At 41.5% G+C, this 21,017-nt stretch overlaps 1 protein-coding gene across 1 annotated transcript in view; it reads left to right on the plus strand.

Annotated features, from left to right (window-relative positions):
• The first annotated feature begins 6,773 nt into the window (after positions 1-6,773).
• LOC125457735 (uncharacterized) overlaps positions 6,774-21,017 on the plus strand; it is a 40,944-nt gene continuing 26,700 nt past the window's right edge. Inside the window, exons 1-2 of the mRNA XM_048542319.2 lie at positions 6,774-6,832; positions 9,582-9,732. Coding sequence (XP_048398276.1) covers positions 6,822-6,832; positions 9,582-9,732 — 162 coding nt within the window. The 5' untranslated portion in view covers positions 6,774-6,821. The remainder of the gene's footprint in view (positions 6,833-9,581; positions 9,733-21,017) is intronic.

Here is a 21,017-nt window from a genome sequence, read left to right on the forward strand (position 1 = left end):
TCTGACATCTGTCCTATATCTTTCACCCCTCAATTTAAAGCTATAAAGTTGAGAGTTCAGAGACATTATGTTCCTGTTAATGTGAAGGGTAAGACTGGTAACAACTGGGAACAATGGATGACTAAAGATATTGAGCTTCCAATTAAGAATAAGGAAGAATCACCTTCATTAAATTTGGCCTCTTAGTTTTCAACTGTCCTCTGAAATCAATCCAAGTGGGCCACTCAATTCTATCAAGCCATTAGAGTTAAACTGGAAAGGAATAGAATTGGATGGCCCTTCCAGCACCGACCTAGGACCACACCTGACAAAGGCACACCCAGCTCAGATAACCCTGAAAAGTACATGTCAATAATTCCGTAAGTTCTGGGTGATCTGGTCAAGCAACAGCCTGACATAGTCCCATTCACAGAGTAATTCCAAACTCCTCCTGTACTATCCTTGGGTATGTCAGAAGAACAACTCCTCAAAAATGTTAGCACGGTAATATTTCTACACATTAGTGAGGGAATGGCCCAAGGGAATTATCAAGATCCTTGATCAAGCATCAGGTCAAACATTGTCAGGAAAAACCTACTGCTGATTACCAGCTACTGCCCTCTCTCAGCTGATTATCAGGAGTCTTCTCTGTTGAACACAACTTGGAAGAAGCATTGAGGTTAATAAAGACACAAAATGTAGACTGGATGTGGAGGAAATCAATGTCCATTATCAAGGCTGATTTGGTAGTCCCATTATTGACTGAATCATGAAAGACATCTCTGCTGGACTAGACCTGCCGGTGGTGAGAGAGTCAAAGGAGGGAGAGATCCGGTTGACCTCATCTTCACCAAATATTTTGATATAGATACTTCTGGATGTGATTTGATGGTAGGCATGATCACAGTAAAATCTTTGCAGAGATGAAGTCTTGTCTTCAAATGAAGTCACTGTTTTATAACAGTGGTTCCCAAACTTTTCAGTATCAAGGCACATTTCAATGAAGCAAAAAAAAATCCATGACACACACTTTTTTTCAGTTGAATTGATTGCTCATAGATGATACATTTACTTGCATTTATAATGGCTACAGCCTTGCTAAAGAGGTTTGTGACACAGTGCTAAAGCAAGATCAAAAGGATTACTGGCAAAAATACACTATCCTATCAACAAACGGAACACTGCCCTTATATTTGTGGACTTGTCAATCAGCAAATGTAACTTCTCACTAGTAGCCAACTTCACTCGCAACACTTCCTTGATATTAGTTCTCAGGGTTTTCTCATATCATGCTGTCGTTTGCTATTTGACTGTATTATCAAAGAGTGGAATTTTATTGGTGACTTTGCACCTTCAGCTCCTGCCGACACACCTCCGATTTTTTTTCACATGTAAGTACATTAAAGCTTCGGCAATAGTATGAGGCTTCTTTGATTTGCTACAAACTCAGCCATCAAGTCACTGGACTCTTGAGCTTTATTTGATACCTGTGCACATTCCATCAGATTTTGGTTCGACTTTGTTTTGCTCTCTCAAGATCTTGAAATACTGAATGTGTTTGTTCACACAGCCAGACGTTTCATCTTTAAAGGGTGTCTTAACTTACCTGGTACCATCTAAGTGTTGGCCAACATCTCTCTGCAGATGTGACGTTCAGAAAAAGGGCAAGCAACACCTCCTGTTCAAGAAAATCCCAAAGCCAGGTAACTATCATCTGAGAGTCTCTCAGCAGTTCTTGCTTTTTATTCTTTGGGTACAGATGTTTCATCAACTGAACTGACAGAGGAAGTGCATCCTTCATCAAGAAATATATTCATCTTAAAATCTAAGATTTAGATGAGGGGAATAACTAAAAAAAAAATCCAAAAAATATTCACTTTAAGTCCATGCTAACTTGGAAACACGTCAAGGCTGGCGAGTTCAACAGTCATTTGAATTGAACTCCTTTTTATTGTGCTTAAGCAGTTTCTTCTCATGAAGAATGCTTGGCCCCACGCATGTGTTAAGGTAAACCGAATGAGAACCTTTGTTGTCTGATGCTACCTCCGTACCACAGATTTGGTAGCTCAAACCTGTCATCCATGAAAAGCTGTAGGCCATCAACAGAAGCTACTGAACTCAATTTAGCCCTGTATTTGAACCCAATCTGTAGCCTCATGGAATAGTGTTTCCCTCAAGCTGGCGTTAGCATCAAGTCATGGGGCTAACCCCACTTCAATGAGGAGAGTTGGGGGCTGCCAGGAACATCAACAGACATTCAAAAAATGCAATGAAACTCAGTGAATGTACAACACAGGACTATATGAATGCTAAGCATTGGAAGTGGGTTTTTGTAGAAAGTTTAAGTGATCACACAATAATAGATCAGATCACAACTATACAATCCTGCCACATCCTGTCATAACTAGCAGTGGACTATTGAATAACTAACTAGAGGAAGAGCACACCAGCAAATATAACTTCTGAAGCATTTGCAACTCTCTTCGTTGAAATGTACTGAGTGGGTGATACATCTTGGTTTCATTTTGGCTGGGGTCACAAGTCAATGTTAAGGATTCCGACAGCAACTCCACACAGACAGTCACCCAAGGGTATGGAGTTTACACTTTCTCCAGTGTCTGAGTGGGTTTTCTCTGGGTGCTCTAGTTTACTCCCACACTCCAAAGATGTGCAGGTTAGATGGGTTTTCCATGCTAAATTGCAGAGATATGCACACTAGGTGGGTTAGCCATTGGAAATACAGGGTTACAGGGGCAGAGTAGGAGGTGGGTCTGGTCTGGCTATTCTTCGGAGGGTCAGTTTGTTGGGAAAGAAAATATAACTTTGTTTGTTGTTTATGGGTGGCGGCTAACTAAAATTTGCACCTAACCACAGTTTCAACAAAATCTCCAAAGGAAGAGCAGTTGGTCTTTATTAAGAAGTGCCTGAAACTGGATGCTCATTAATTGAGCCAGGAGACCTTTTGTTTGAGGAGCATTCAAGTGAACAGTCTCACAAAGTGCACTGTTCATATATTAAAATTCAAGGTAATCAAACAAAAAGCGATTTGCCAAGAACTTCAGGTAGCTATAGTCAATCTATGGGCACGCCTCAAGGCTATGGTTTACCATCTTCAGTAATGAGACTGATCTACCCTGTTCTTTCCTTCCACAGCACCAACAGTATGTGCGTGCTGCTATGTTGAAAAGAAAGGAGAAAGTGGTACACGATCATGATCGATGAGTGTACAGACAGTCATCCCAACTTCAACCAGAACAAAACATTAAGGTCTGAACACATGGGATTGTGAAAAGATACTACAGGTGAAATTTTCACAACTTTTGAACAGCATGGGTGATGGTGATAAATTTTGGAAAATGCAGTGAGAGTAGAACAAATCTGATTCTCAACATCCGGGAGAGAAAACTTCATTTTTCTCATTAGGGTTTAAATGGCTAGAGATATATGATGCTCCAGTACAAGGATCCTTGCTTTTGGTCATTCCCTGATCAGGGCAATGGAGTCAGTGTTGCATGTTTAATCAGTTAGTTATTTATGTCGTGTAATAGTCAGTAAGTACAAAATCCTGACTACTTTGTAAGTCTGAAGTATCATTTCACTCTAAGTCGTTAGTTTAATAAACTTAATGGCATCTGTCTCAACAAAAACTCAGCATTTGTGGAATATGTTAGATGAGCTAACATTTATGGAAGCACCCAGGCCACCTCCTTATTGGCAGTGATGTTTGGCCCAAGAAATTACTTAACTCTTCACAGTAGTTTTTGCCTGATGGCAAGGCACTCACAGAGAGGGTCAACACAAGTAGTGTCAGAGGAATGCTGGGGTGCAGCACTTACACAGGGTTTGGCACATACAGGAATAAGACGAGGCAGTGAAATAAGTAGGAGACTTAATTTACTCAATAGAATACCTTTTCTCAACAGCAACAGTCCTGAGGGCTAGTCATGATGAATACTAGGAGAGATGGCATTATATGTGAAAGTGCGAAGGTAGATGAGTGTTTGACATGGTTTAGCATGAGTTGGCACTAGGTTTTCAAAGGGCTATAAATGGTTGGAAGAGAGTAAAGGAGCATAGAGGGTGTGGGATATATAGGTCATGCACATGGCTTCGGTTGGCATGGAGGTTGATTACAACCATGGGGTTAAGCGCACAGGAATAGCTTTGCATGGAGACTCTAAGGAAGATGATGGGTGGATACTGGGAATAGATTGGCAGATATGAGGGGAGTTAAAAGGCATTGGGTGGCAGATGTTGAAATGGTTAGGGATGGAGAATGTGAGGTGTTGAAGAGGGTGATGGAGGATGAACGCTGGAGGATGTTTTATGTGATCATTTTTACTTCTAATCTTAAAACACGATCATAAATCCCGGAGAAGCAAGCTTTCTAGTCCTCCTACCTCTGCACCTGACATCTTAAACATATTTTCGCATCATCCTCCAACACGTCCGCCATCTGCAATCCGACCCCACCACCAAAGACATTTTTCCCTCCCCACCCTTGTCTGCTTTCCGGAGGGACCACTCTCTCCATGACTCCCTTGTCTGCTCCACACTCCCCTCCAGCCCCACCTCACCCGGCACCTTTCCCAGCAACCACAGGAACTGCTACACCTCCCCCCATACCTATTCCCTCATCCCCATCCCAGGCCCAAAGAAGACTTTCCACATCAAGCAGATGTTCACCTGCACATCTGCTAATGTGGTGTACAGTATCCGCTGTTCCTGTTGTGGCCTCCTCTACATTGGGGAAACCAAGCGGAGGCTTGGGGACCACTTTGCAGAACACCTACGCTCAGTACGCAATAAACAACTGCACTTCCCAGTTGCAAACCATTTCAACTGCCCCTCCCATTCCTCAGATGACATGTCCATCCTGAGTCTCCTGCAGTGCCACAATGATGCCACCCGAAGGTCACAACTCATATTCTGCTTGCGAACTCTGCAGCCCAATGGTATCAATGTGGATTTCATAATCTCCCCTCCCCCTACCACATCCTAAAACCAGCCCAGCTCACCCCCACCTCCCTAACCTGTTCTTCCTCTCACTTATCCCTTCCTCCCACCTCAAGCCACAGCCCCATTTCCTGCCCACTAACCTCGTCCCGCCTCCTTGACCTATCCATCCCACCTGGGCTGACCTATTTCCTCCCTACCTCCCCACCTACACTCACCTTTACTGGCTCCATCCCTGCCTCTCTGGCTTGTCTGTCTCCTGTCCACCTATCTTCTCCTCTATCCATCTTCGATCCAACTCCCCTTCTCTCCCTATTTATTTCTAAACCCCATTGCCCTCCCTCACATCAGATGAAGGCCCTAGGCCCAAAACATCAACTTTCCTGCTCCTAAGATGCTGCTTGGCTGTTGTGTTCATCCAGCTCTACACCTTGTTATCTGGTATTCTCATCCCTGTACCAAATTTATTTTTAATGGTCAGTTTCATTGACCAGAGATTGTTCATAGCTGGACTAGTCACATAAATACTGTACTGCGTCTACAGGAGCCTGTCCGTATTTTGTGGTGAGTAATTCACCTCCTGACTGCCTATAGGCTATCCACCATTTACAAGGGAGAGGAGTGTGATGGAATACCATTTACCTGCTTAAATGATACAGCTCCAACAATTCTCAAGCATCCAAGACAATGCAGCCATTTTGATTGGTTGCCAGTTTCCCTCCACCATTGACTGACAGTAGCAAGAAAGTCACCATCTGCAGATGCACTGCAGTAGCTTGCCAAACCTCCTTCAATGGCATCTTTCAGACACGTGACTCCTGCCACCTAGAACAACAAATTCAGCAGGCACATGGGCATTCAACCATTACCAAGTTTAGCCCCAAGTCACATCTCATTCTGATCTGGAACCATATGGCCATTCATCCTGAGACGCTGCTTGGCCTGCTGTGTTCATCCAGCTCCACACTTTGTCATCTCAGATTTTCCAGCATCTGCCATTCCCATTATCTCTGGCCATTCCTCCCTCTTCACTGGGTCAAAATTCTGATAATCCCCAATCACCATCACGATGTGAACAAAATAGGCTGCAACAGTTCAAGAAGGCAGTCCACTGTTGCTTTCTGCAGGGCCATTTCAGGTAGGCAATAAATGTTAACCTTGTCAATGAAGTCCATATCTCACCAGCGAAACAAAATGATGGAACAACATTTGTAAATTGTCCCAAAATTGAACTGAAAGTTTAAAATGCAGCTTTGAATCATCAACATTATAGCTTAAAATTTCTTGGAATTACATTTGGAAAACTTAAGAAAATTGATATTTTTAATCAAATACAATCACAATCAATATATAAGATGTTGATTTGTCTGTAACAGCAACTTTTAAAAGGCATTTTCTACTATAGTTGTTCAAATTTATAATGGTTCTTGTGCATGATACACAATCACCTATGCCGCCCTACTCTGAATGTGAATTTATCATTCTGGGGAACATAAATCCTTCAGACTTGGCATCGATATCCATTAATTGAACTATAGGAACACTTATTTATCTCGAATATCATGCACATGAGTTTTTTTACAACACTGAAAGCTTGCATACATTTAAACTGACGCTCTCCTTTGCTGTCTATTGTTATAAATATTGGTTTTCTTCATTAGCAGTTTTTTTTTAATCCCACCTTCATCTGACATGCAACCTAATTCGCATCCTGATCCTTATCTCATGTGTCTGTCACTTTAGCTTTGGGATGTTACCAGGTAACAGACCAGTTTGGCCAGTTCTCGAGTCCTTTGTCTTTCTCATGGATTCAGATCAATTTAAAGACTTTACTCAATGCACTGAAGCTCATGCTGCCAACAAGCAGACTGTAAGATAGACACAACATGTCAGAAAGGTAAGACCTATAAAATAGTCTGTTTAACAGACAACTTGCAGCCAGACCACATTGGGTTAGACAAAAATATCTTTTACATAAAGCTGTCAAAAGTAAAAATTAACATTGTGCTTAATTTGTTAGTTGAAATAATTGTAAGTTGTAAGTTTGTGGAAATACCAACTTGTATACAGCTTGTAAGATATGTATATAATAGTATTATGTTACACAAATGTGATCCTGTTTCTCATTAAAGAAGTATGTCTACTTCATGGCTCAATTACATCTGCTCATGTATCCGGTTACTAAGGCTGCCTTAAGAGCAAAATTGGGGATTAGTTGTAACCTTATCTTAAAAAAAAACTTCTAACCTACAGTGCACAAACCACTGCCTTGGGGGTATCAGGAATATCATTTTAGATTATGTGCATAGACCAAACCTACAATTTTCCCATTACTGCGTTAATTTTGTTCTCAATGATGCACAGTTGTATGATGGCCATTTTTTGAAATCATCTTGTTTCAGGCTAAGCCAGTGACTAGCGAGTGGAATCAGTGGTGATGGAATGAGATTTGTGGACGGAGTGTTCAATCAAAGACAATCAGTCTTTTCAATTGGAGGAATTTGAGTCTCCCCAGGAAGAGAGAGCAGAGACAATGGAGGGGTTAATATAGGTTAAAAAGAAAAGCAGTAGAGCAGGATGGAGAGAGATCAAGGTGGACAAGAAAAAAAAGTGTAGTGTATCATCATGACTAGACTAAAATATGGTATTACTTATGACTCTACTTAGGGCTTATTTCAGTGCTGTGGAAACCTGTTTTCAGCGTGACATTTGGAGACCAACATGTTGATGAAGTTTTGCGGAAAAAAAAGGAGGTTGAAAATGGGGTGGTACTTCGCAACCAGACAGAGAGGCATCGAGCATGGTTTTAATTCAGGAGGGAAACAATGGCAGAAATTTGAAAATAATAGTGCCAGTTGAAAATGAAATGTGTACAATGTTGGTTACCAAGCATACTATGATGGGATAATGGGAACTGCAGATGCTGGAGAATCCAAGATAATAAAATGTGAGGCTGGATGAACACAGCAGGCCAAGCAGCATCTCAGGAGCACAAAAGCTGACGTTTCGGGCCTAGACCCTTCATCAGAGAGGGGGATGGGGTGAGGGTTCTGGAATAAATAGGGAGAGAGGGGGAGGCGGACCGAAGATGGAGAGAAAAGAAGATAGGTGGAGAGAGTATAGGTGGGAGGTAGGGAGGGGATAGGTCAGTCCAGGGAAGACGGACAGGTCAAGGGGGTGGGATGAGGTTAGTAGGTAGATGGGGGTGTGGCTTGGGGTGGGAGGAAGGGATGGGTGAGAGGAAGAACAGGTTAGGGAGGCAGAGACAGGTTGGACTGGTTTTGGGATGCAGTGGGTGGAGGGGAAGAATTGGGCTGGTTGTGTGGTGCAGTGGGGGGAGGGGACGAACTGGGCTGGTTTAGGGATGCGGTGGGGGAAGGGGAGATTTTGAAACTGTTTCAAAATCTCCCCTTCCCCCACCGCATCCCTAAACCAGCCCAGTTCGTCCCCTCCCCCAACTGCACCACACAACCAGCCCAATTCTTCCCCTCCACCCACTGCATCCCAAAACCAGTCCAACCTGTCTCTGCCTCCCTAACCTGTTCTTCCTCTCACCCATCCCTTCCTCCCACCCCAAGCCACACCCCCATCTACCTACTAACCTCATCCCACCCCCTTGACCTGTCTGTCTTCCCTGGACTCACCTATCCCCTCCCTACCTCCCACCTATACTCTCTCCACCTATCTTCTTTTCTCTCCATCTTCGGTCCGCCTCCCCCTCTCTCCCTATTTATTCCAGAACCCTCACCCCATCCCCCTCTCTGATGAAGGGTCTAGGCCCGAAACATCAGCTTTTGTGCTCCTGAGATGCTGCTTGGCCTGCTGTGTTCATCCAGCCTCACATTTTATTATACTATGATGGGAGTTGACAGGGAATTAAAATGAGTGAGCATAGAATGCGTCTTCTGGACAACATAAGCTGAGAACAGATGAGGGAAGAGAAATTTAAAAAAGAGCTTGGGCAGGGAAAATCCACAGGAAAGGTTTAGCCTAGCGAACAAGGGAAATGGGTGGGATACAGCAGGACTAGTTGAATGATAATGAAATCCATGAGCTCTTCACATAGACCAGAGATGGGAATGGAGAGGCTGGGAAAGAGAAGTTGAAGAAGATGCATGATAATTGAGCAAAGCAGACACAATACTTCTTTTGCATTCCAGGAGGACTCAGAAATACAGAGCAATTTTAACAGAGATCATTCGTGCTTGAATTACAAAACAGCATCACTTCAATTGGGTCTTATGGTGCAGAGTTGCACAGTCCTGAACAGAGGTGACCAATGAAATCCAGGAAGTTAGATTTAGTACAGTTCATGCTAAATTGTCAACCTTTTGTTGTGTGGGTTTACAAAATATGGCATTTCACAATTCAAAGACCCTTTGGATACTTTTGTCAAGATTATAGTGCCATGACTTCTCTTAACATTGATCGGAATGGGTGAGACAGCTTAATGTTTCATCATTCAAAATCCATCCATTTACACAGGGTTAAAATCACACCTATTATAGCCTGATTATCTTTAGAATACAGTTCTTCGCAAGGTGAATTAAATAATTCTGAATTTTGTCAGGTACGTAAGTAGAATCAAATACGTTGAAAGTAATTATCAACTATAAGCCTTTAACAAACTGTTATTGTATTTCAAGTTCTTCAGGTGTCAATATAAGCTCTGGCAGCTTACCTAAAACGCAATCTTCACCGTGGTTAATCGTGACCGAACCATGCATTTCACTGCCAGTCACCTGCCGAAGCAAAGAAAGTTCAAAACAAAACCATGATTCAGGAATATTGTCTCCTGTGAGTATCAGAAATAATGGGAACTGCAGATGCTGGAGAACCCAAGATAACAAAGTGTGAAGCTGGATGAACACAGCAGGCCAAGCAGCATCTCAGGAGCACAAAAGCTAATGTTTCTGATGAAGGGTCTAGGCCCGAAATGTCAGCTTTTGTGCTCCTGAGATGCTGCTTGGCCTGCTGTGTTCATCCAGCCTCACATTTTGTTATCTTGTCTCCTGTGAGTAGTTGCCTTCTCATGTAGATATACTGTTCCTTCTTCCTGTTTATTTGATCAACAACGGAAAGGCCAAGAGTAAAAAGTAAGATTTGTTGAGTGGTTTTGCAGTGAGAATTAGGAGAAAAAATACATCAACCCATGTGGTCCACAAGGAGGAGTGGTGACTCAGTGGTTAGCACTGCTGCCTCACAGTACCAGGGACCTGACTTCGATTCCACCCTCAGGTGGTTGTCTATGTGGAATTTGCACATTCTGCACGCTTCCTCATGGGTTTCCTCTAGGTGCTCTAGTTTCATCCCACAGTTCAAAGATGTGCAGGCTAGGTGGATTGGCCATGCTAAATTGCCCATAATGTTCAGGGATGTGTAGATTAGGTGGGTTATGTGAGATTGGGCTGGGGGGGATACTCTGAGGGTCAGTGCAGACTTGTTGGGCCAAATGGCCTTCCCCTACACTGTAGGCATTATATGATCTATGAAGAAGGCCTTGTTCCAGGACAAGCAAAGGTCAACATGGTCTGATATGAAACTCTGAGCCTCATGAGGTGTTGTTACGTAAGCTAAGGGAATGATGTCATGGTTTCAGAAATATAGTCATTTATGCAATGTGAAGAGGATGAGCATTAAGCATAGGTTGTCCTTTGTTGGCCTGCTCTTTAGGGATAAAGGCTATATCTAAAGCCTCATTATTGTGACAGAAAATAAGTGGCTACTTTCTGTAAAGTGTCCTTTGCTCAAGCAGAGTTCAAAGATTTCTAGGATTCCAAATTAGGCAATCAAATTCTGGTACGCAGTGCACAGTCTGCATAAAAATTGTCTGACTTTGCTGATAAGGAGAGCTTGATTCTATGGCAAAATGTATCAGTACTACAAGTACTTGTTTCATGGTACTCTGAGAGCACTAGAGGCGTGCATGATGGGTTAAACACACGGTGAACACTAAATTCATAATGAGCTGAGCCAGTGACTTACATGCAGGTTTCCAATCCTTTTTTCCACACTGGTCTACAACTGTGAGCATCTTAAGCACACTGAAGGACTAGATTCTGTTCTCAATCTTCTGAGGAAACACCCCGAACTGCACTGAGGCAAGCTGTGCATCTACTCTCATATTGGTGGCATCCATGTATGTATTTGTACGTTCACACATAAATGCTCATATGCAAATGCCTTCCTTTAAGCAACCAACAAAAAGCAGTTCAAATCTATCGTTCATAATGCCTCTCAGACTCAAAAACCAAAAGAAAACTTTGATTGAAATTTCTTTTAGCATGCATTTAAAACGCATAAATGTATTTTACTATTAAAGAGCTTATATACATGTACTAGTCCTCTCTCTCAAAACATTAGTTCCCATTTTCACCGACTTGAAATTACAGTTTCATATTCTTCATTTCAGTTTTTTAAATTGGATTCCACATTTACTTCTTGCTTGTAATGGACCATCATAAGTCAGATCTCAATCCAGTAGGTTCGGTTTTAGTACTAACAGCCAGTGAAACACATCTTATAGAGTCATATATTCATACAGCATGGAAACACCCCCTTCAGTCAAACTAGTTCATTGACAACCATAACCCCAAACTAAACTAGTCCCACCTGCCTGCATTTGGCCCATATCCCTCCAAACAGTTTTATTCATACTCTTATCTAAATGTCTTTTAAACATTGTAGCTGTACTTGCTTCCATTCTACTGCAGCTTTTCTTTTCAAAGTTCCTATAAATTCTGAATTTTTGAGTATCTCTGCCTATTTTATGCCAATTTTTTTCAAATCTAATTTTGTCATCTTCCATTTCACCCTTTTGGCTTTTATACAGAATAATAATGCTGACCTAGGAGCTATTCTTTAGGCAAGATTAGTAATGTTTTGCAAGGTTTACTTGTAATGTAAGAACTTTGTTGTTTGAAGTAGAAGAAATTTGCATTTTTATCCAATTAGCATTGCTAAATTGTAAACATAAAAGGAACTTGTTAGATAACAAGGTGTAGAGCTGGATGAACACAGCAGGCCAAGCAGCATCAGAGGAGCAGGAAAGCTGGTGTTTTGGGACTCTTCTTCAGAAATGGAGGAGGGGAAGGGAATTCTGAAATAAATAGAGATAGAAGGGGAGGTGAATGTAAGATGGATAAAGGAACAGATAATGTCAAGAGGAGACAGACTGGTCAAAGAGGCGGGCATGGACCCAGTAAAGGTGAGTGTAGGTGAGGAGTTAGGGTGGGGTTGATCAGTCCAGGGAAGATGGACAGGTCAAGGGGGCAGGGATGAGGCTGGTAGGTAGGATGTTGGGGGGTAGTGGGGGTGGTAGGAGTGGATAGGTGGGAGAAAATCAGGCAGGTTAGGCTGGCGGAGACAAACTGGGCTGGCTTTGGGATGTGATCAGAGATAATGGGAACTGCAGATGCTGGAGAATCCAAGAAAACAAAGTGTGGGGCTGGATGAACACAGCAGGCCAAGCAGCATCTTAGGGGCACAAAAGCTGACGCTTCGGGCCTAGACCTTTCATCAGAGAGGGGGATGAGGAGAGGATTCTGAAATAAATAGGGAGAAAGGCGGGGGGGCGGACCGAAGATGGATAGAGGAGAAGATAGGTGGAGAGGAGAGTATGGGTGGGGAGGTAGGGAGGGGATAGATCAGTCCCGGGAGTACAGACAGGTCAAGGGGGGGGGGGGGGGGGGGGCGGGATGAAGTTGGTAGGTAGGAAATGGAGGTGCAGCTTGAGGTGGGAGGAGGGGGTAGGTGAGAGGAAGAACAGGTTAGGCAGACGGGGATGAGCTGGGCTGGTTTTGGGATGCAGTGGGGGAAGGGGAGATTTTGAAGCTGGTGAAATCCACATTGATACCACTGGGCTGCAGGGTTCCCACGCGGAATATGAGTAGCTGTTCCTGTAACCTACGGGTGGCATCATTATGGCACTGCAGGAGGCCCAGGGTGGAGATGTTGTCTAAGGAATGGGAGGGGGAGTTGAAATGGTTTTGGGATGTGGTTTGGGGAGGGGAGATTTTGAGTCTTGAAGTTGTTAGATTTGTTTGAATGTCTTGACCTAGTGATTTTAGCAGTTTGTAACTAGTGCTGCGGTTGTTGCAGTTTCTGTTGAAAAATCAAATGAGCACAAATGTTCCAACGTATGATGCCAGCATTGAAACAATTAGCTGAAGGCAAAGCTTAATGAACCTTCCTTAACTAAGTGTTAAAATAATTGAGAATAATTAAGAATGATTGATCCATCACAAGCTGTTCTCATCATTTTTCTGCTAACAGTTTGCACTGCTAATTTTGTTGAACATTTACACTTTGAATTTCAAGAGAAAAAAAAGCTAATTTGAGATTAATATCTGTCATTCTGCTATATTGAAATGAAAGCACAGGGGAGCATTGCTCAGTTCAGATAGTTAATGTCTTGTTGGTCATATTGTATGGTTTTAATGCCTCTGTTAATATTAAGAGAAACAGGTAATGGACATTAGTTGTCATTGGGGCACATAAATAGAGGGAGCAGCCATGACACTGGTGACGGGATGAAAAGATTAAGACTGAGCAAACCAATAAACTCTCTCCACAAAGGATATGCATGTGCCTTGTTTCTATGTTACCAACTGGCTTGGAATCTACCGACACAAATAAAAGTTATGAATTAATTTACAAATTTTCAAAATTTCTGAAACAAAAAATTTCCTCATGTCAGCTAAGGCAGCATATACTAGGTGATTCAATCCAGCGAGAGTTTTTACTAACATTGTTTTGCTTTTTAAGGCAAAGCTAACAACAAACAGATGAGGTGCATCCTATGCCCATCCTAAATTATATAACTACCGAGTAATGCCTTTGCTACAGGGCTTGTTGTATTTGAACCCAAAGCAGAACTGCTTAATATTCCATATGACAATTTTGTTAGGCAAGAAGTAACTAAGTGTAAATGCACAGTTGACTCTTTGAATTTGGGAAGGCCAAACTAAAGCATTACAGATCATAGAACTATCAATTCATCAAAATGTAAGTACTGTTGTTCAGAAATTAACTTCAAGCAGCCCAGTGTTGTTACTTTGTACAGCCTCTTCATTTCAGGCAACAGCACATGATCGAGGATAAATACTGTATTGCTTTGTAAACACTTCAGCGATATCATTGTATATTGATGTAAGAACACTGGCTTTTAGTGTCCTGACAAATATATGACAAGGAAACAGGTGAAAAAGCTATAGGAAAGATGTTAATATGCTGGAGAGGGTTCAAGAGCAAAAAACAAAAAAAAAGAAAATTACAGCACAGAAACAGGCCCTTCGGCCCTCGAAACCTGCGCTCATCCAGATCCTCTATCTAAACCTGTCGCCTATTTTCCAAGGATCTGTATCCCTCTGCTCCCTGCCCATGCATGTATCTGTCTAGATACATCTTAAATGATGCTATCATGCCTGCCTCTACCACCTCCACTGGCAATGAGTCCCAGGCACCCTCCACCCTCTATGTAAAGAACTTTCCACGCATATCTCCCTTAAACTTTTCCCGTCTCACCTTGAAATCATGACCCCTAGTAATTGAGTCCCCCACTCTGGGGAAAAGCTTCTTATTATCCACCCAGTCTATACCCCTCATGATTTTGTAGACCTCTATCATGTTCTGCCTCAACCTCTGTCTTTCTAATGTAAATAATCCTAATCTATTCAGCCCCTCTTCAAAAAGAAGATCTTCAGAAGAGATGAGTCAGGATGTTGCCGAGTATGTAAGGTTTGAATGATACAGAAAGGTTGGATAGGCTGGAACTTTTTCCATTGGAGTGTAGGAGATGGAAAGGTGACCTTATGAAAGTTTTTAAAATAATGGGGGGTACAGATAAAATTAATGGCAGGTGTCTTCTCTAGGCTGGGAGGTATCAACACTAATGGGCATGCTTTTAAAGTAAGAGGGGAGAGATTTAAAAAAGACACGGGGGCAAATGTTTTATACAGAGGGTGGTTCACATGTGGAATGAACGTCCTGAGGTTGTGATGGATATGGGCACAGTTACAACGTTTAAAAGACGCTTAGCTAAGTATATGAATAGGAAAGGTTTGGAGAGATATGAGCCAGCAGCAGGCAGGTGAGAAAAGTTTAGTTTAGGATTACGCTCAGTATGGTCTGTGAGACCAAAGGATCTGTTTCTGTGCCATATGACTCTATAATTCTTGATTTTACTAGTCACCAAGGAACTATTTAGTGTTTACCAAACATCTTAAGCCTTGGGGTGAATGGGCTATACAATACAGGTCAGCAAAATGTTTACCTGCAAGAAAGACTACATTAATTAACAGCTTTGGTGTTCAGACAATTGGAATGACTTGGAACCCCTTTATAAATGTCAAGCAAGGCCAAAAGTCTGAGATTCCTGATCCCATTCCTGGAAATTCTGATTTGTAGGATTTCCTTTTTAAGGATGCAAGATGATTTGGGTCTAGCCCAAAGAACATTTGTTTTTGATTTGATTTGTTATTGTCACATGTATCTAAGTACAGTGTAAAGTTTGTTTTTGCTTGCAGTATGGGCAGATCATACCATATAAAGTGCAGTAGAGTAATGGAACACAGTGAAGAATATAATGTTCTGAAACAATTTATAGAAATAAAATATACCTCATTGACTCTTAGCATTTCTTGTGCATCATTGCTTCTTTTCAAAGTATGTTTTTAAGCTATACTACGCCTGGTAGTGCTATCCTGACCAGCTCAATTGCAGGAAGAGGCGTGCACTAGCCCTCTGTGATTTTCATAACGTTATACTGTTCATTTTAGAAAATATAATGGTTCACAGAATCTCAGAGGTGTCAGAAACCATAATCTAGATGACGAAACCCTTTGCAATGCAAGTTCAAAAGGTCTTCCTTAAGTCCCAGTTTGTCGATATATGACTCACCCCCTCCCCTCATAACTCAATGCCAGGTTATAGTTTTGCCAAACAATCCTTATGGCTTCTCATATCCCACATATCAAGTTGTGCCCTATACCCAACCTATATGGCCTCTCATCCCCATCCCATAGTATGAACCTTGCAATTCCCCTATATTCTTATAACCTCCATGTCGAGCTATGCACTCCCATGTTCATTGACCCACTATAAACTGTATAGAAGCAATGAACACTGTATAAACATATGAACCAAGAGCCTCAAACCTATTTCATCATTCAATAAGATCAGGGCTGACTTGATTGTAACCTCACATTCACATTCTGCCTATGCTTGATAACCTTTCACCCCTTAATAAGAAGCTATGCACTTCTGCCTTGGAAAATATGAAAAGATTGAAAAGTCTGAAAAGACTGTGCTTCCACCACCTTTTCAGAGAGAGTCTCAAAGATTTTGACCACTACTAAAAAACAATTATTCTCATCTTTTTTTTAACTGGGCAACTTCTGAATGTTAAACAGTGATCTAAGTACTAGATTATCTTAGAAGAGGAGACATTGTCTGTCAAGACCCCTCAGGGCCTTGTATGTTGCAAACAAGTCTCCTCTTAATCTTTTAAACTCCAGCAGGTATAAGCCTAACCTGTCTAATCTTTCCTTGTGAGATAGCTTGTACATTCCAAGTATTACTTTGGTAAACACTCTCTGGTCTGATTCCAATGCAGCTACATCCTTCCTCAAATAAGATGGTCAGCACAGTTTCCCAGGTATAGTCTCACCAGTAGTCTGTATAATGGAAACCCTGTAAGCTTCCTACCTTCTTATTCATAGTGATAACATTCTAGTAGATTTGCTTTTACATGCTGTACCTACATTCTAGTTTTCTGTGATTCACGCATGAGGACACCTGGATCCCTCTGCACCTTGGAGATCTACAATCAATCAACATTTAGATAATGCGCTTCTTCTTTATTCTTGCTGCCAAAATAGAAAGCTTTACACTTTCCCACATTATAGTTCATTTGGAAGATCTTTGTGCATTCACATAACCTATCAATATATGTTTGTAACTTCTTTATGTCCTTTTCACAATTATCATTCTTACCCACCTTTGTGTCATCAGCTAATTTAGCCACCATATCTTCTGTCTCTTCATCCAAGTAAGTTTTATATGAATTGTAAACAGGTAAGGATTGATCCCTGTGGCACACCACTTGTTACATCCTACCAGGCAGAAAAAGACCCATTTATGACCACTTCTTGTTTCCTGTTTACCAGCCAATCTTCCACAGTGCAAGTAAAGCATGAAAAAAAAGCTTACAAAGAAAGATTATTCATTGGTAATATTCTACCTTCTTTTTTTTAAGAAAAACTGACATTTACTGCAGCCCAATTAAAGGTGAAAGCCAATAATCTTGTGGATATAAACAGAGTGAAATTGATTACAGCAATAAGAGAATGGAGGTACTAATCAGTTTGAGGTTGTGGTTGTCTCAACAGTGTATTGGAGGTCTGGGCTCTCAGCCAAGCCATGATCTATATGTATGAATGATTTTTGAACATAAATGTGATCATACAAAAAATACATTTAACTTAAGTTGCGAGATTGAATTTTGCAGTCTGGCCCAAAGAACATTCATTTTTGATTTGATTTATTATTGTCACATGTACCTAAGTCCAGTGTCAAGTTTGGTTTTGCTTGTAGTATGAGCAGATCATACCATACAAGGTGCAGTAGAGTAATGAAACAGAGTGAAGAATACAATGTTCTGAAGCAATTTATAGAAACAAAATGTACCACATTGACTCTTAGCATTTCTTGTGCATCATTGTTTCTTTTTATGATATGTTTTTAAGCTATACTTTTTTTAACCAAAGAATGGATTAATGATGTTTCTGGACCTGGGCCAATGTCACATGGAAGCTGACTATTCAAGATGGGAAAGATAACAGTTTCTCCAAACTTACCTTTCTCCTTGAGCAAAATGCCTCATTTCCATTCAGTAACAGCCACATACATAGTTGGGATATACGGAATGGTGTTTCCAACATGAAGGATTGGTTCTAACTGGTCAAACTGCAAATACGCTTTGTGTACTATTCTGGTTTCTAAGCTGATGCTCCCCAAATTATGACAAAGAAATTCCCTAAACCTACTTAGGTAGTATAGGCTTCTAAGGAAAGGAAACATGCAGTTTTTATTAGGATAACAGACATTCAACAGACCTTTTTGTTCCAAAGTAGCTTGGTTCACAGACATGATTGTTCAACATGATTTAAAAAGTACAATTGACACTGCATGTGTTAAGAAATGCTGTTTTCGAAAACTACGTTGCAAATAATACGTTCTAAATTTGACTTTTCTAATAGCTGTATTTCGTTCACCGGATATCTTAACTTATTTTATTTATTCAAGTAATGTGGGCATTCTAAGTGACCTTGAGGAGGCAATGGTAAGCTGCCAAAAGATTGAAGCCCTTGACAAGATACGATGAAACAATCACACTGTTGTTAGGAAGGAATTTGCAGGAGTTTGGCCAAGCAACAAATAAGGAACAGTGTTAAAGTTCCAACTCAGGGTAGTATGTTTCCTGGAAGGGAACTTGTAAATGGTGTGCTCCCCTGTATTTGCTTCCCTTTACCTTCACGGAGGTAGAAGATGTGAATTTGGAAGTTGTTGTTGAAGGAATCTTGGTGCGTTGTTGCAATGCACCTTGTAAATGGTACACATTGCTACCAGTAAGCATCGCTGGTGGAGTGAGTGAATGTTGAAGGTGATGGATGGGGTGTTTTTTTCCTAGATGGTGTCAAACTTCCTGAGTGCTGTTGGAGCTGCATTCAGGCAAGTGTTGCACCTTCCATCTTGATTTGTGCCTTGTAGACGGTGAACTCGCTTTGAAGAATCTGGAGATGAATTAGATTAGATTCCCTAAAGAGTGGAAATAGGCCCTTTGGCCCAACAAGTCCACACTACCCCTTGGAGCATCCCACCCAGACCATCCCCCTATAACCCACAAACCCCTGAACACTACGGGCAATTTAGCATGGCCGACCCACCTAGCCTGCACACCTTAGAAATGTGGGAGGAAACTGGAGCACCTGAAGGAAACCCACGCAGACTCGGGGAGAATGTGCAACTTCACACAGACAGTTACCCAAGGCTGGAATCGAACCCGGGTCCCTGGTGCTGTGAGGCTGCAGTGCTAACCACTGAGCCACCGTGCCGCCCTAAAATTATCTGCCACAGAGTTCCCAGACCCTGATCTGTCCTTGTATCCACAATATTTACATGCTGGCCCAGCTTGGTTTCTGGTCAATGGTAGCTACCAGCATGTGAATAGTTGGAGAATCAAGTAACAATGATTGGAACCTCTCCTGCTAGAGATGTCTTTGTCTAGCATCTGTGTAGTATAATGTTACTTGCTACTTATCAGCCCAAGCCTAAATGTTGCCCAGGTCTTGCTGCATTGAACATTGTCTGTTTCAGTGTGGGAAGTCTGGAATAATGCTGAACATTGTGCAATCATCATTGAACATCCCCACTTCTGACCTTATGATGGAGGGAAGGTCAATGAATCAGCTGAAGACAGTTGGGCTTAGGACACTACCTTGAGGAACTACTGACGTGTAGTACTTAGATCGAGATGTTTGATGCAATTACAATAACCACTTTCCTTTTGCTAGGTATAATTCCAAACAGTGGAGGTTTTCCTTCTTCATTCTCATTGATTTCAATTTTCCCAGGGCCCCTTCTCACCCAGTCAATACTGCATTGATGTTAAGGACAGTCAACCTTCCTGCCCCTCTCGAGTCAATTCTTTTTTGTCCATATTTGAAACAAGACTGTATTGCCGTCACAAGCAGAGCAAACATAGAGAAATCCAAATAGAGCTTCAATGCGTAGATTGTTGTTAAGTAAGTGCTGCTTCATAGCACTGTCAATGACATCTTATGTTACTTTGCTAGTGACTGAGGTTAGGGTGATGGGGTGGTAATTGGTTGGTTTGCTTTTGGCATACTTTTGAGGACAGGACATACTTGGGCTTTTTCCCTCATTGCTACATAGATCCTAGTGTTGTAACCACATCAGAACAGGTTGGCTTAGGTATGCCAATCCTGGACCATTATTCTTCTGCACTATTGCTGTAATGGTGATAGGGCCCACAGCCTTTTCAGTATCCAGTGTCTTCAGCCATTCTTGGTATCAAGTGGAGTGTATCAAATTGGTTGAGGAATGGCATCTGTGATGATGGAGAACCCCAGAGGAGTTTGAGATGGATCATCCACACAGCAAATCTGGCGAAGTTACCTGAAAATGTTTTTACCTCATCAATTGCAACGAAATGCTATGCAACCCTTTCACTGAGGATGAAATATTTGTGAAGTCTCCTCTACCAGTGAATTATTTTAATTGACTTCATTGGCAGTTTGTTAGGACTGCAAAGCTTCAATCTGAAATGTTAGGTGTGGAATTGCTTAGCTCTGTCAATGACTTGCTGCTTATGATTCTTGGAATGCAATTAATCCTGCATTGTAGCTTCATCAGGTTGATATCTAAGTTTTAGATTGATGCTTAATGCTGCTGCTGGCATGACCTCCTGCCTTTGTGACTAGGTTAGAGTTGATTCTCTAGTTTAGTGCTATTGCTAGAGTCAGATTAAAGATTGCCATTGAGTAAAATTCTGCTGTTGATGGCACAGCATCTAATCTGGAGTTGTGACATTGGTTCAAAATTTTTCCCATTCAGCATATCAGTAATGCCACACAAATTGATGGAGAGATCCTCAATACGAAGGTGGGACTTCATCTCCACAACATTCTGACCAACACTTCCAATGACAAATTTCACTGTGAAAAACCTATGGAAATTTAACATTTGTGAAACCTGATTTTGTGTTACCCTCTCAGCTGAAGTTTATATCTTGATTCTGAATTTCATTTGGATCTTTAAGACATTCCAGCTGTATTTTCTGGTTATTAATTTTATCACTAAAGTACAGTTGTGATTATAATATTGCATATGAAAGTCAGACCAAACTTTCCGGCATTTTCCGTTAAAGACTTGGACTTTATTTTGGAAACAGGCTACCTACTGAAATTATAAAATCTGCTTTCGGAAATAAGGTTGTATTTGATAATAAAACTTGCAGGTGAAACTAGCAACACATTAAAAAAGGAATTGTATTATAAGGT

This window comes from Stegostoma tigrinum, chromosome 14 (genome assembly GCF_030684315.1).
Source record: "Stegostoma tigrinum isolate sSteTig4 chromosome 14, sSteTig4.hap1, whole genome shotgun sequence".
Taxonomy (NCBI): domain Eukaryota; kingdom Metazoa; phylum Chordata; class Chondrichthyes; order Orectolobiformes; family Stegostomatidae; genus Stegostoma; species Stegostoma tigrinum.